The sequence below is a fragment of the Stomoxys calcitrans genome, chromosome 1 (assembly GCF_963082655.1).
Source record: "Stomoxys calcitrans chromosome 1, idStoCalc2.1, whole genome shotgun sequence".
Lineage (NCBI taxonomy): Eukaryota > Metazoa > Arthropoda > Insecta > Diptera > Muscidae > Stomoxys > Stomoxys calcitrans.
The window spans coordinates 76,088,535-76,101,487 of NC_081552.1; the positions used below are offsets into that span (position 1 = coordinate 76,088,535).

At 36.9% G+C, this 12,953-nt stretch overlaps 3 protein-coding genes across 3 annotated transcripts in view; 2 read left to right on the forward strand and 1 right to left on the reverse strand.

The window, feature by feature from the left end:
* LOC106082949 (protein hold'em) overlaps positions 1 to 12,953 on the forward strand; it is a 93,523-nt gene that overhangs the window by 71,793 nt on the left and 8,777 nt on the right. The window lies entirely within an intron of this gene.
* The window catches only part of LOC106082945 (2-(3-amino-3-carboxypropyl)histidine synthase subunit 1), a 35,057-nt gene that overhangs the window by 19,099 nt on the left and 3,005 nt on the right, over positions 1 to 12,953 (reverse strand). The window lies entirely within an intron of this gene.
* LOC131994998 (uncharacterized) lies at positions 7,752 to 8,858 on the forward strand. The gene is made up of 2 exons (XM_059362446.1): positions 7,752 to 7,972; positions 8,039 to 8,858. The coding sequence occupies exons 1-2, from the start codon at positions 7,956 to 7,958 to the stop codon at positions 8,610 to 8,612; spliced, it is 591 nt and encodes a 196-aa protein (XP_059218429.1). The 5' UTR covers positions 7,752 to 7,955; the 3' UTR covers positions 8,613 to 8,858.

Consider the following 12,953-nt stretch of genomic DNA (forward strand, 5'->3'; position numbering starts at 1 on the left):
TCTATTGTAGACCTCAAGGGGACTTTTTTATAGGGAATTTTGACCACTATCCAGCAAAACATTTTTAAAATTGGTCCAAAAACCAAGCCTAATCTACCAACTTAAGGGGGGATGACCACCTAGGGCCTTGAAATTTTGCACATGATCTCGCTAACATCTTACCTGTAACCATTAAAAATTTCAGTGAGATATCTTTAAACTTTAATGAACGGTAGATTTTTTACTATTTTTTCGATTTTATTCTACTCTGCGGTGGTGGGCAAAGCAAAACCATTGCATCTAATCCTGGACGTTCTCCTCTTCAAATCATCAAACTATTTATCGACCTTTTGTTAGATTATAACATGAGACCACCCACTTTTTCATTTTCTTCACAACCAAATAAAATTGTGTAAGACATTTTGTCCAGATGATTATTACAATACATACGGTATATTTAAACAATCCATACAGCTTCAATTTCATTTGTCTATTTCCGACAAAATTGTGTAGAGTTTTAATATAATGAAAGTTATTAATTTTTTTAATAAAGTCTTCGTATAAAACACTTTTTTCAATATTTAAAAAATCTTTTATAGAAACGTTTTTTTTCTCTTTTAAGTCCATATAAAATAGTTTCGCACTAAGGCGGAAAAGTGTTTTTTTGTTTTGCTCCATAATGAAACCTCACTTAACAAATGCTTTCATTAGAATGATTCCATTTCTTTTTTTGTTTTTTGTAACAACACCTACGTTGCGCAGGATTAACGCATGTCGCAGTTCAAAGAAGCTAATGGTGCAGCTTTTGCAATTGGAACGCTGCAAGAGAAATTTGCTACGCTCCAACATTTCCCCATGTTCTGCACTGACAGATCAGAGAGAGAGAGAGAGAGAAAGAGTTGTTTTGATTGCCGGCTGGCGAGAAGAAGCATTTGAGGAACGATAACCAATTAACATTTAGCAAACAGAGAGTAATTTTGCACTCTCACTCACGACCAATGGTCTTGCTTACATTGCATCTACTACAGTTAGAGAATTATTTCAAACTCTGAATGAACAATTGTACTCACGCACAAATAGTCAAAAAGCAGTGCCAATGCCTGTTATAGACTATGACAGCGGTGGGCCCAATTATTTGGCTATGTTTGCGTGAGTACAATTGTTTTGTCTACATGCGAAATAAAATTGCAAATTGCCTAACCTACAATATTATTCACCGAATGTTCGTGGTTTGTTTTATTTTCTGCTTGTGGAAAGAGAGCTCGCTCGTAACAAAAAAAAACTTCTCTGCTGAGAGAAAAATCACAGGGTACCGATTTGGCCCTCGCTGGCTTAGAGCAGGCATGGGGAAAGGAACTCTTTTGAGCATTTGCACTTAGCAGCTTATTCTTGTTTGGTGGATACTAGCTCTCTTTATACACGTTGAAATAGAAACAAACTACGTACATTATTAATTACTGATCAGGCAACATAAACACAAATAACGACGAATGAATGAAAACTCAATTTGTTCCTTACCAGACATCTTTTGGAGATGCTTAATTTGGAAGCAAACACAGTCATGTTCAAATTGTAATGAAACATTTGCTCAATAAGTATCTATCAATAGAAAGGCTCTCATCATTAAAGCCACAAGTTCAACCCAAAAAAAAAAAAAAATCATTTGAAATTAATTGTAAAAAAATAACTATTTTCGAACCATTTTGTCATTGTAATTTTATTTCGCGTGTAGAGCAAAACAATTGTACTCACGAACAGAGCCAAAAATATGTGTCCATGCCTGGCATAGATAAAGTAAAGTATAGACACCTCATACTATGTTCAAAAAAGCTTGGAACAGAAGTGGAAAAAGTAAACAGCGCAGACGCTATATGCGAGTACGCTAATAACACAAGCGACCTCTATGGGAAAACTTATGAATTATTTTATAGAGTTGAAAAGTATACATTCCCATGTATATGATTATATGTAATTAACATTTTTACAGAAAGCTCTAACATTCAATGTTTGTAACTGAAAAGAGCGACATAGAGTACACAACAGAACGGCTAGACAACCACATTCTCTCTCAAACAAATTTTTTTTCGATACATTTTCAAAAAGGGCAGGAATATGAAAAAACCAACTGTTCGATTTTCGAATGGAGACATGTTTTGGAAAGCACACATCGTCACCTTTCCAACGATGTATGGTAGTACCTTGTAGAATTCTTAGATGTCCTCCAGGAGCGTTGGCCATAATCCTTTCAAGAATTTTTTTGAGAATTTTTTTAAAAAAGACAGGAATTTGAAAAAACCAACTGCTCGATTTTCGAATAAAGACATGTTTTGAAAAGCACACATCGTCACCTTTCCAACGATGTATGGTAGTACCTTGTAGAATTCTTAGATGTCCTCCAGGAGCGTTGGCCATAATCCTTTCAAGAATTTTTTTGAGAATTTTTTTAAAAAAGACAGGAATTTGAAAAAACCAACTGCTCGATTTTCGAATAAAGACATGTTTTGGAAAGCACACATCGTCACCTTTCCAACGATGTATGGTAGTACCTTGTAGAATTCTTAGATGTCCTCCAGGAGCATTGGACATTATCCTGTCCCGATTTTTTTCCAGAATTTTTTTAAAAAAGACAGGAATTTGAAAAAACCAACTGCTCGATTTTCGAATAAAGACATGTTTTGAAAAGCACACATCGTCACCTTTCCAACGATGTATGGTAGTACCTTGTAGAATTCTTAGATGTCCTCCAGGAGCGTTGGCCATAATCCTTTCCAGAATTTTTTTTGAAAATTTTTTTAAAAAAGACAGGAATTTGAAAAAACCAACTGCTCGATTTTCGAATAAAGACATGTTTTGGAAAGCACACATCGTCACCTTTCCAACGATGTATGGTAGTACCTTATAGAATTCTTAGATGTCCTCCAGGAGCATTGGCCATTATCCTTTCAAGAATTTTTTTGAGAATTTTTTTAAAAAAGACAGGAATTTGAAAAAACCAACTGCTCGATTTTCGAATAAAGACATGTTTTGAAAAGCACACATCGTCACCTTTCCAACGATGTATGGTAGTACCTTGTAGAATTCTTAGATGTCCTCCAGGAGCGTTGGCCATAATCCTTTCAAGAATTTTTTTGAGAATTTTTTTAAAAAAGACAGGAATTTGAAAAAACCAACTGCTCGATTTTCGAATAAAGACATGTTTTGGAAAGCACACATCGTCACCTTTCCAACGATGTATGGTAGTACCTTGTAGAATTCTTAGATGTCCTCCAGGAGCATTGGACATTATCCTGTCCCGATTTTTTTCCAGAATTTTTTTAAAAAAGACAGGAATTTGAAAAAACCAACTGCTCGATTTTCGAATAAAGACATGTTTTGAAAAGCACACATCGTCACCTTTCCAACGATGTATGGTAGTACCTTGTAGAATTCTTAGATGTCCTCCAGGAGCGTTGGCCATAATCCTTTCCAGAATTTTTTTTGAAAATTTTTTTAAAAAAGACAGGAATTTGAAAAAACCAACTGCTCGATTTTCGAATAAAGACATGTTTTGGAAAGCACACATCGTCACCTTTCCAACGATGTATGGTAGTACCTTGTAGAATTCTTAGATGTCCTCCAGGAGCATTGGCCATTATCCTTTCAAGAATTTTTTTGAGAATTTTTTTAAAAAAGACAGGAATTTGAAAAAACCAACTGCTCGATTTTCGAATAAGGGCATGTTTTGAAAAGCACACATCGTCACCTTTCCAACGATGTATGGTAGTACCTTGTAGAATTCTTAGATGTCCTCCAGGAGCGTTGGCCATAATCCTTTCAAGAATTTTTTTGAGAATTTTTTTAAAAAAGACAGGAATTTGAAAAAACCAACTGCTCGATTTTCGAATAAGGGCATGTTTTGAAAAGCATACATCGTCACCTTTCCAACGATGTATGGTAGTACCTTGTAGAATTCTTAGATATCCTCCAGGAGCATTGGCCATTATCCTGTCCAGATTTTTTTTTGAGAATTTTTTTAAAAAAGACAGGAATTTGAAAAAACCAACTGCTCGATTTTCGAATAAGGGCATGTTTTGAAAAGCACACATCGTCACCTTTCCAACGATGTATGGTAGTACCTTGTAGAATTCTTAGATGTCCTCCAGGAGCGTTGGCCATAATCCTTTCAAGAATTTTTTTGAGAATTTTTTTAAAAAAGACAGGAATTTGAAAAAACCAACTGCTCGATTTTCGAATAAGGGCATGTTTTGAAAAGCACACATCGTCACCTTTCCAACGATGTATGGTAGTACCTTGTAGAATTCTTAGATGTCCTCCAGGAGCATTGGCCATTATCCTGTCCAGATTTTTTTTGAGAATTTTTTTAAAAAAGACAGGAATTTGAAAAAACCAACTGCTCGATTTTCGAATAAGGGCATGTTTTGGAAAGCACACATCGTCACCTTTCCAACGATGTATGGTAGTACCTTGTAGAATTCTTAGATGTCCTCCAGGAGCATTGGCCATTATCCTGTCCAGATTTTTTTTTGAGAATTTTTTTAAAAAAGACAGGAATTTGAAAAAACCAACTGCTCGATTTTCGAATAAGGGCATGTTTTGAAAAGCACACATCGTCACCTTTCCAACGATGTATGGTAGTACCTTGTAGAATTCTTAGATGTCCTCCAGGAGCATTGGCCATTATCCTGTCCAGATTTTTTTTTGAGAATTTTTTTAAAAAAGACAGGAATTTGAAAAAACCAACTGCTCGATTTTCGAATAAGGGCATGTTTTGGAAAGCACACATCGTCACCTTTCCAACGATGTATGGTAGTACCTTGTAGAATTCTTAGATGTCCTCCAGGAGCGTTGGCCATAATCCTTTCCAGAATTTTTTTGAAAATTTTTTTAAAAAAGACAGGAATTTGAAAAAACCAACTGCTCGATTTTCGAATAAGGACATGTTTTGGAAAGCACACATCGTCACCTTTCCAACGATGTATGGTAGTACCTTGTAGAATTCTTAGATGTCCTCCAGGAGCGTTGGCCATAATCCTTTCCAGAATTTTTTTGAAAATTTTTTTAAAAAAGACAGGAATTTGAAAAAACCAACTGCTCGATTTTCGAATAAGGGCATGTTTTGAAAAGCACACATCGTCACCTTTCCAACGATGTATGGTAGTACCTTGTAGAATTCTTAGATGTCCTCCAGGAGCGTTGGCCATAATCCTTTCAAGAATTTTTTTGAGAATTTTTTTAAAAAAGACAGGAATTTGAAAAAACCAACTGCTCGATTTTCGAATAAGGGCATGTTTTGAAAAGCATACATCGTCACCTTTCCAACGATGTATGGTAGTACCTTGTAGAATTCTTAGATGTCCTCCAGGAGCATTGGACATTATCCTGTCCCGATTTTTTTTCCAGAATTTTTTTAAAAAAGACAGGAATTTGAAAAAACCAACTGCTCGATTTTCGAATAAGGACATGTTTTGGAAAGCACACATCGTCACCTTTCCAACGATGTATGGTAGTACCTTGTAGAATTCTTAGATGTCCTCCAGGAGCGTTGGCCATAATCCTTTCCAGAATTTTTTTGAAAATTTTTTTAAAAAAGACAGGAATTTGAAAAAACCAACTGCTCGATTTTTGAATAAGGGCATGTTTTGAAAAGCACACATCGTCACCTTTCCAACGATGTATGGTAGTACCTTGTAGAATTCTTAGATATCCTCCAGGAGCGTTGGCCATAATCCTTTCCAGAATTTTTTTGAAAATTTTTTTAAAAAAGACAGGAATTTGAAAAAACCAACTGCTCGATTTTCGAATAAAGACATGTTTTGGAAAGCACACATCGTCACCTTTCCAACGATGTATGGTAGTACCTTGTAGAATTCTTAGATGTCCTCCAGGAGCGTTGGCCATAATCCTTTCAAGAATTTTTTTGAGAATTTTTTTAAAAAAGACAGGAATTTGAAAAAACCAACTGCTCGATTTTCGAATAAGGGCATGTTTTGAAAAGCACACATCGTCACCTTTCCAACGATGTATGGTAGTACCTTGTAGAATTCTTAGATATCCTCCAGGAGCATTGGCCATTATCCTGTCCAGATTTTTTTTTGAGAATTTTTTTAAAAAAGACAGGAATTTGAAAAAACCAACTGCTCGATTTTTGAATAAAGACATGTTTTGGAAAGCACACATCGTCACCTTTCCAACGATGTATGGTAGTACCTTGTAGAATTCTTAGATGTCCTCCAGGAGCATTGGACATTATCCTGTCCCGATTTTTTTCCAGAATTTTTTTAAAAAAGACAGGAATTTGAAAAAACCAACTGCTCGATTTTCGAATAAAGACATGTTTTGGAAAGCACACATCGTCACCTTTCCAACGATGTATGGTAGTACCTTGTAGAATTCTTAGATGTCCTCCAGGAGCGTTGGCCATAATCCTTTCCAGAATTTTTTTGAAAATTTTTTTAAAAAAGACAGGAATTTGAAAAAACCAACTGCTCGATTTTCGAATAAAGACATGTTTTGGAAAGCACACATCGTCACCTTTCCAACGATGTATGGTAGTACCTTGTAGAATTCTTAGATGTCCTTCAGGAGCGTTGGCCATAATCCTGTCCAGATTTTTTTTCGAGAAATTCTTAAAAAAAGACAGGAATTTGAAAAAACCAACTGCTCGATTTTCGAATAAGGACATGTTTTGGAAAGCTCCTATCGTGACCTTTCCAACGATGTATGGTAGTACCTTGTAGAATTCTTAGATGTCCTCCAGGACCATTGGTCATAATCCTGCCCAGAATATTTTTTTTATAAATTTTTCATTTTTCTCAGTACTACGGTAATAGATATTTTTAATTTGGTGTTTTTGATTTAAAGCATTGATATTTTACTCCAAATTTTGTTATGGTTTTACTTTTTTTTTACAAATATTTGCAAAAATTGATAAAAAGTAAGAAATTTAATTAATTTCTCTTGTTTTTTTGGTTCTGTTAAGTATTTACAGAGCTCTGCTAACCCCTCAGTGGATCTCTGTTAATACTTCTGTTACTCTCTCTCGCACTCTGTTAACAAAGCGGTTTGTGTCTCTGCTAGTTAAATTCGGAATTTATCTTCACACACATGTATTCGATCCTAGAAACACTTATTCCATCGGTACTAAGTTCACTAAGACTTGAGAAATATCGCTGCATTATAGAGCTGTATACAAATTTTCTGGTTAAATACCATGATCCCTCATAAAATGTTGTAACTCTTCCACACTCTTATCGTGTCAATACAAGACGCAATAGGGAAAAACTCAACATTTCAACGGAAAGTACCAATCCGGATTACAATGAGACTTGGAATCTTATTGATCAAGCAGTAATCAAAGATTTTTTAGACAATGTTTATATATGCAGTAATGGACGGATAAATATAGGCCAATCGATTTGTTTTGAAGTGAAAGCTACATTTAAGATTTACCTGGCAGCCGGTTGTACGTACCGGATTGACACGATGAATTCCTTCATCGGCAAGGGCTGCCGCCTCAGTGTACCACACACTGCTACTACAACAACAACAACCTGGCTACTAAAAATTATTTGGATATCTATTTTTTTAAAAGTAAATGCATTTTTAATAAAACTTAGAATGAATTTTAATAAAATATATAATTGCCATTTTGTTCGATAACCTTTTGCCATCTTCCTGGCAAATTTAGTATTCCACGCTCATAGAACTTTTGGCCTTTATCCGCAAAAAAGTGAACCAAGTGCGATATATACACCTCTATTATGTATGTCGTAGTCACAACGAATTCCTGTCGTTTATTGTGAATGGTATTACATATGTCGTTTTTCGCCTGAAATGCGACTATGTTTAAAATCTATTACATTTTTTGGTATTATGTATGCCGTTTTTTAACGAGAAATTCGACAGAAACAGTCGTAGAGAATTTTTCAAGTGACAAGATTAAAAATTACAAAAACTGAATAAAAATAATTAGAAAAATGAATAACAGCAAAACGTAAGTCTTAGTATCAAACATTTGTGCATTGTTTACCTAAAATTATTCAATTATACATATTTAAAGGATAAAGAAAACGACACCAAAACAATTTGAAGCTCTTGTGGATTTTATGTGTCAAAACCCAAATATAGCTAAAGGATACCATAAAAACACAGACAAGTTGTCCATTAAAGAGCAGTGGAATAATTTGCAAAGGAAGCTGAATAGTTTAGGCCCTCCCACACGTGAGGCTGAAGGTTGGATGAAGGTATGGGCAGATATGAAGAGCAGCGTTAAGAAGAAAATCGTGCACAATAAGATGGAAAGCCGTGCAACTGGTGGAGGCATTTTCAACCAGAAGTTGTTGACACCTTTGGAGGAGGCAGTAGCAGGACTACTGCAAATCAATTCTATTGTAAGTCCAGAATGCCCATCCATCGGTGTTCAAAGCTCGCCGGTAAACCTGATTCAAGAAATTTTGGAGGACGAAGTTGATGGACACGTCAGCGAGGACAATGTAGAAGTGGATATCCAACCCAATACTTCCACTCGAAAAAGGAAGCAACGAACTGTGGACAAAAATGTACTTCTGGATCAACAGCTTATAATTAAGATTAAGATTATAAGCATTGGTTTCGTCTTCTTCGTCAGAAGATGAAAAATTTGCAACACTTAGCATTTTTATTTTACTTTTTATTACGAAACGTTTAAAAAGCCGGCAATTGTAACTCAAATATTTTCAATCAGCTGATGTTTTTATCACTGGGTAGTTCAGAATTTATTAAAATATGTAGGATACGTCTATTACAAAAACACTCACGTCATTTTTTTTACATAATACCAACGAAATGTAAATTCGAGTTCGACTACGACTGCTCTCGAAATTCGACTACGACATACATAATAAGGGTGATAGCCTCATCATTGCCGAAAGTTTTACCATTTAAGGAGTTCTGCTAAGATCGAAATAAATGGAAGTCTGATGGTGCAAGGTCAGGGCTATATGGTGGATGCATCAAAAGTTCCCAGCCAAGCTCACTCAGTTTTTGGCGAGTGACCAAAGATGAGTGCGGTCTAGCGTTGTCCTGGTGGAATATGACACCTTTACGAGTGACCAATTCTGGTCGCTTCTCCTTGATGGATGTATTCAATTTGTCCAATTGTTGACAGTAAACATCCGAATTAATCGTTTGGTTCCTTGGAAGCAGCTCAAAATATACCACCCCCTTCCAATCCCACCAAACAGACAGCAGAACCTTCTTTTGGTGGATATCAGCCTTTGAAGTGGTTTGAGCTGGTTCACCATGCTTGGACCATGATCGTTTTCGACTAACGTTGTTGTAAACAATCCATTTTTCATCTCCAGTTATGATTCGTTTTAAAAACGAATCGAATTCATTGCGTTTAAAATGCGTATCACAAGCGTTGATTCGGTTTGTTAAATAAATTTCTTTCAATACATGTGGTACCCATATTATAATTGACGCCAAACAAACAAATGTAAACAAAATTTCGCGCACTTTTTTTCTAAAGCAAGCTAAAAGTAACAGCTGATAACTGACAGAAGAAAGAATGCAATTACAGAGTCACAAGCCGTTGAAAAAATTTGTCAACGCCGACTATATTACTTATATTTTTTATAATTTCTTCACGGCACGAGATAGCTGTGAGCACCATACAAGATGGAACTTTGAGGTTCGATCTATGTGGTGTTCATCGCTGTCACGTGATGCTTACGGGCGCATCCACAGGTTGCGGATAGTGGAATGCTTCATACGGAGTAGCCACAACGGCAGCCATGGACAATCAGCGGCATCAAGCGGAGAGTCTCAGTGAGAGGCTAGGTGGCAACGGCTCTTCTTTAATACTGGCTATGATGCTCGATATGACAAAGCGAGTTATTGGCGCCTTTATGTAACCAATTGCCTACCCTGTTCCCGAGGCTTTCGGTCCTTTGAACCGGAACGAGCTTGCTCACCTACTCAATTTCTTAAGAATTTTTTGATTTAAACAATTTAATTCGCCGAAATCACATTTTCGGCGCACAAAAGATGACACATCATATTGCGAAACGGTATCCATTACGAATTTTACTGATATGGCAAGGCACTTGATTAGAATTTCATTGGCAATTTACCATTATTTACAGAAAATTTAATTTAAGAAAAGTGAATATTTTTGAGAAAAAAATTAACTTTTTCACGAAGATCGGCCAAAACATTTAATAAATACTGCAAACTAAAATTATGCCAACTGTTGAGACCTGTTCCCAATGCAATGCAGAATTGAGATAGAACCTTTCTCTAAATCAACAGCTTCGCAAGGGACAGAGAAGAACCTTTGGGGATCGATCACTTTCACCTGCTTTACGGGGCACACACAACACTATATTTTCACAACCTTTTCGCAAAACTTTATGCAGCCTTACGGGGCAATATCAAATAGTAAGGCAATTTATTTTCGTTTATTTACTAGTTAACATAAAGGTTTTATTTATACTAATTCGACTATTGCTTCTTCCACAAGTGATTACTATTCTCTTACTTTAATGTTAAAGGCATTTGTTTGTCTCCGAGAGTTTTACTTATTAGAACAATGTGTTCTTTCTCTCTTCTAATAAGTTTTTTCTTCTGAACAATTGTTCTTCACACGGTGGTGGGCTATTTCGATCTACTCGCCGGTTGCTCTCCTTTTACGTACCTGTTGTCCGAGATAGATGGTCAACGGCGACAAACAAAGTTCAAGGGTCGGCACTTATGTCACATATGCAGGGATTTTTCGTGCATGTCCCCTGCATGGGTTCTTTGCACCTCTGCATGCGTGAACACCAAGGATGGCAGCAAATTTACATTTTGCAATAGGATGGAAGGGTAACCGTATGGCGGATACCAAACACTAATACGACTACTGTGCCAAGTTATGGCGGCCCAAAAACAACGAAATCAACGATACAACCCTGTGGGTATGGTGGCGCAAATTTCCACTAGGCTGTCAAACTTCTGTACACTGTAAAATTGACCTTCTAGTTTTTATTTGGAGCAACGTCTACTCCGCAGAAAGAAAAAGGTAATGGAAAAACATGAGTCTGAGCGAATTGAGATGTACAGGAGTCAGAATGAAGTCCGGAAATTCCACCAAAGAATTAAACAACAAACCAATGGTTTTGGTGCAGGCACCTTCTTTGTCTCTGAAAGAGGAGCCGACGGGTTACTCGCTGAACTAATTAAGTCCGGAGGCGACACGCTGATAAGGCGCATGCACCAGGTTATCGGCGCAATCTGGCTATTATTAATGTCGAGTCATAAAAAAATACTTCCTACATTTTTATTGCATTATTACTGCAAATCGGACGAACATATATATGGGAGCTATATCCAAATCTGATCCGATTTTTTCCAATTTCAATAGGCTTCGTGTCTAGGCCGAAAAACATGCCTGTAGTTTGTACGCAAACTAACATGGACCGACGGACGGCCATAGCTAAATCGAATCAGAAAGCGATTCTGAATCGATCGGTATTCTTATCAATGGGTCTATCTCTCTTTCTTTTAGGTGTTACAAACTAATTCACTAAGTTATAATACCCTGTACCACAGTAGTGGTGTAGGGTATAAAAAGTAATCACGAAAAAAGTCGCGAAAAACAAACATAGTTTCAGCCATTATTTTAAAATTCGACACAGTCTGTCTTTAGTTGATGACATAATTTTAATGGAAGACCGGATTCTGATTCCAAAGTCACTGCGTAAGGATATTTTAAATCGTATTCATGCAACTCATATGGGAATTAAACGTAGTCAAAACCTTGCTATGGACACTGTCTTTTGACCTAATATAAATACTGATATTTTAAAAATTATTTATATCAAATTGCGAGATTTGTTTGAAATATCAAAATTCGAAACCAAAAAGTGAAATGCTGTCTCATGATGTGATTGATTTTCCGTGGTTAAAGTTAGGTTGCGATTTGTTCGAATTCAGAGGGAAAACGTATTTGTTGATTGCGGACTATTTTTCAATATATTTTGAAACATCTCTGTTGAACGCAGGTTACAGCAGTTCTCAAGTTACAATTAACATTAAATCGATCTTCGCCACAAATGATATACCACATACAGGTTGCAACATTGAGGTTCGATCTGTGTGGTGCTCATTGGTGCCACGATAAGCTTAGCTGTGAGCTACCGGGCGCGCCCACAGGTGTAATGCAAATGTGTAATGCGGCAGTCGCGGACAATCAGCGGTATCGAGCGGAGTCTCAATAAGAGGCCGGGTGGCACCAACTTACTTACTTTAATTGGCTATGACAGAATATTTCTTCCACTAGCCGAACGTAGAATAGCGTTCTAAGCTCATTCTAAAATCTCTGACACCAAGTTTCGAGGTGTCTCCCACAACTTGATCTTTCCATCGGGCTTTTGGTCTTCCCGGTTTGCGTGTACCACCGTGTTTGCCTTCAAAAGACTTCTTTGCTGGAGCTTCTTCATCCATTCTGACAACATGACCTAGCCAACGCAGCCGTTGTATTTTGATGCGTGTAACTATGCTATCGTCGTCATACAGCTCGTGGTTCATACGTCGCCTATATTCTCCGTTAACGCAAACTGGTCCATATATTTTACGAAGAATCTTTCTCTCAAATACTCCAAGCACTGCCTCATCTGCTTTCACAAGTACCCATGCTTCAGAACCATATAACAGCACGGGTAGTATCAGTGTCTTGTAAAGTGTAGTCTTCGTCTGTCGAGAGGTGGCCTTGTTTCTAAACTGTTCTGTTAGCATCTGTTTGCCAGAATTATTCTTCGCTTTATCTCAAAACTGGTGTCATTCGTTTCGGTTACGGCGGTGCCGAGGTAGATAAAGTTACTGACTATCTCAAAGTTGTGGTTCCCAACGTTCTCCATGTTCTTTATCTGCTCGGTTGTACAAGGCTTTTTGGAAGTTGAAACCATCCATTTCTTATCTCCATTTACTGCCAGACCCATTTTCACTGACTCTCT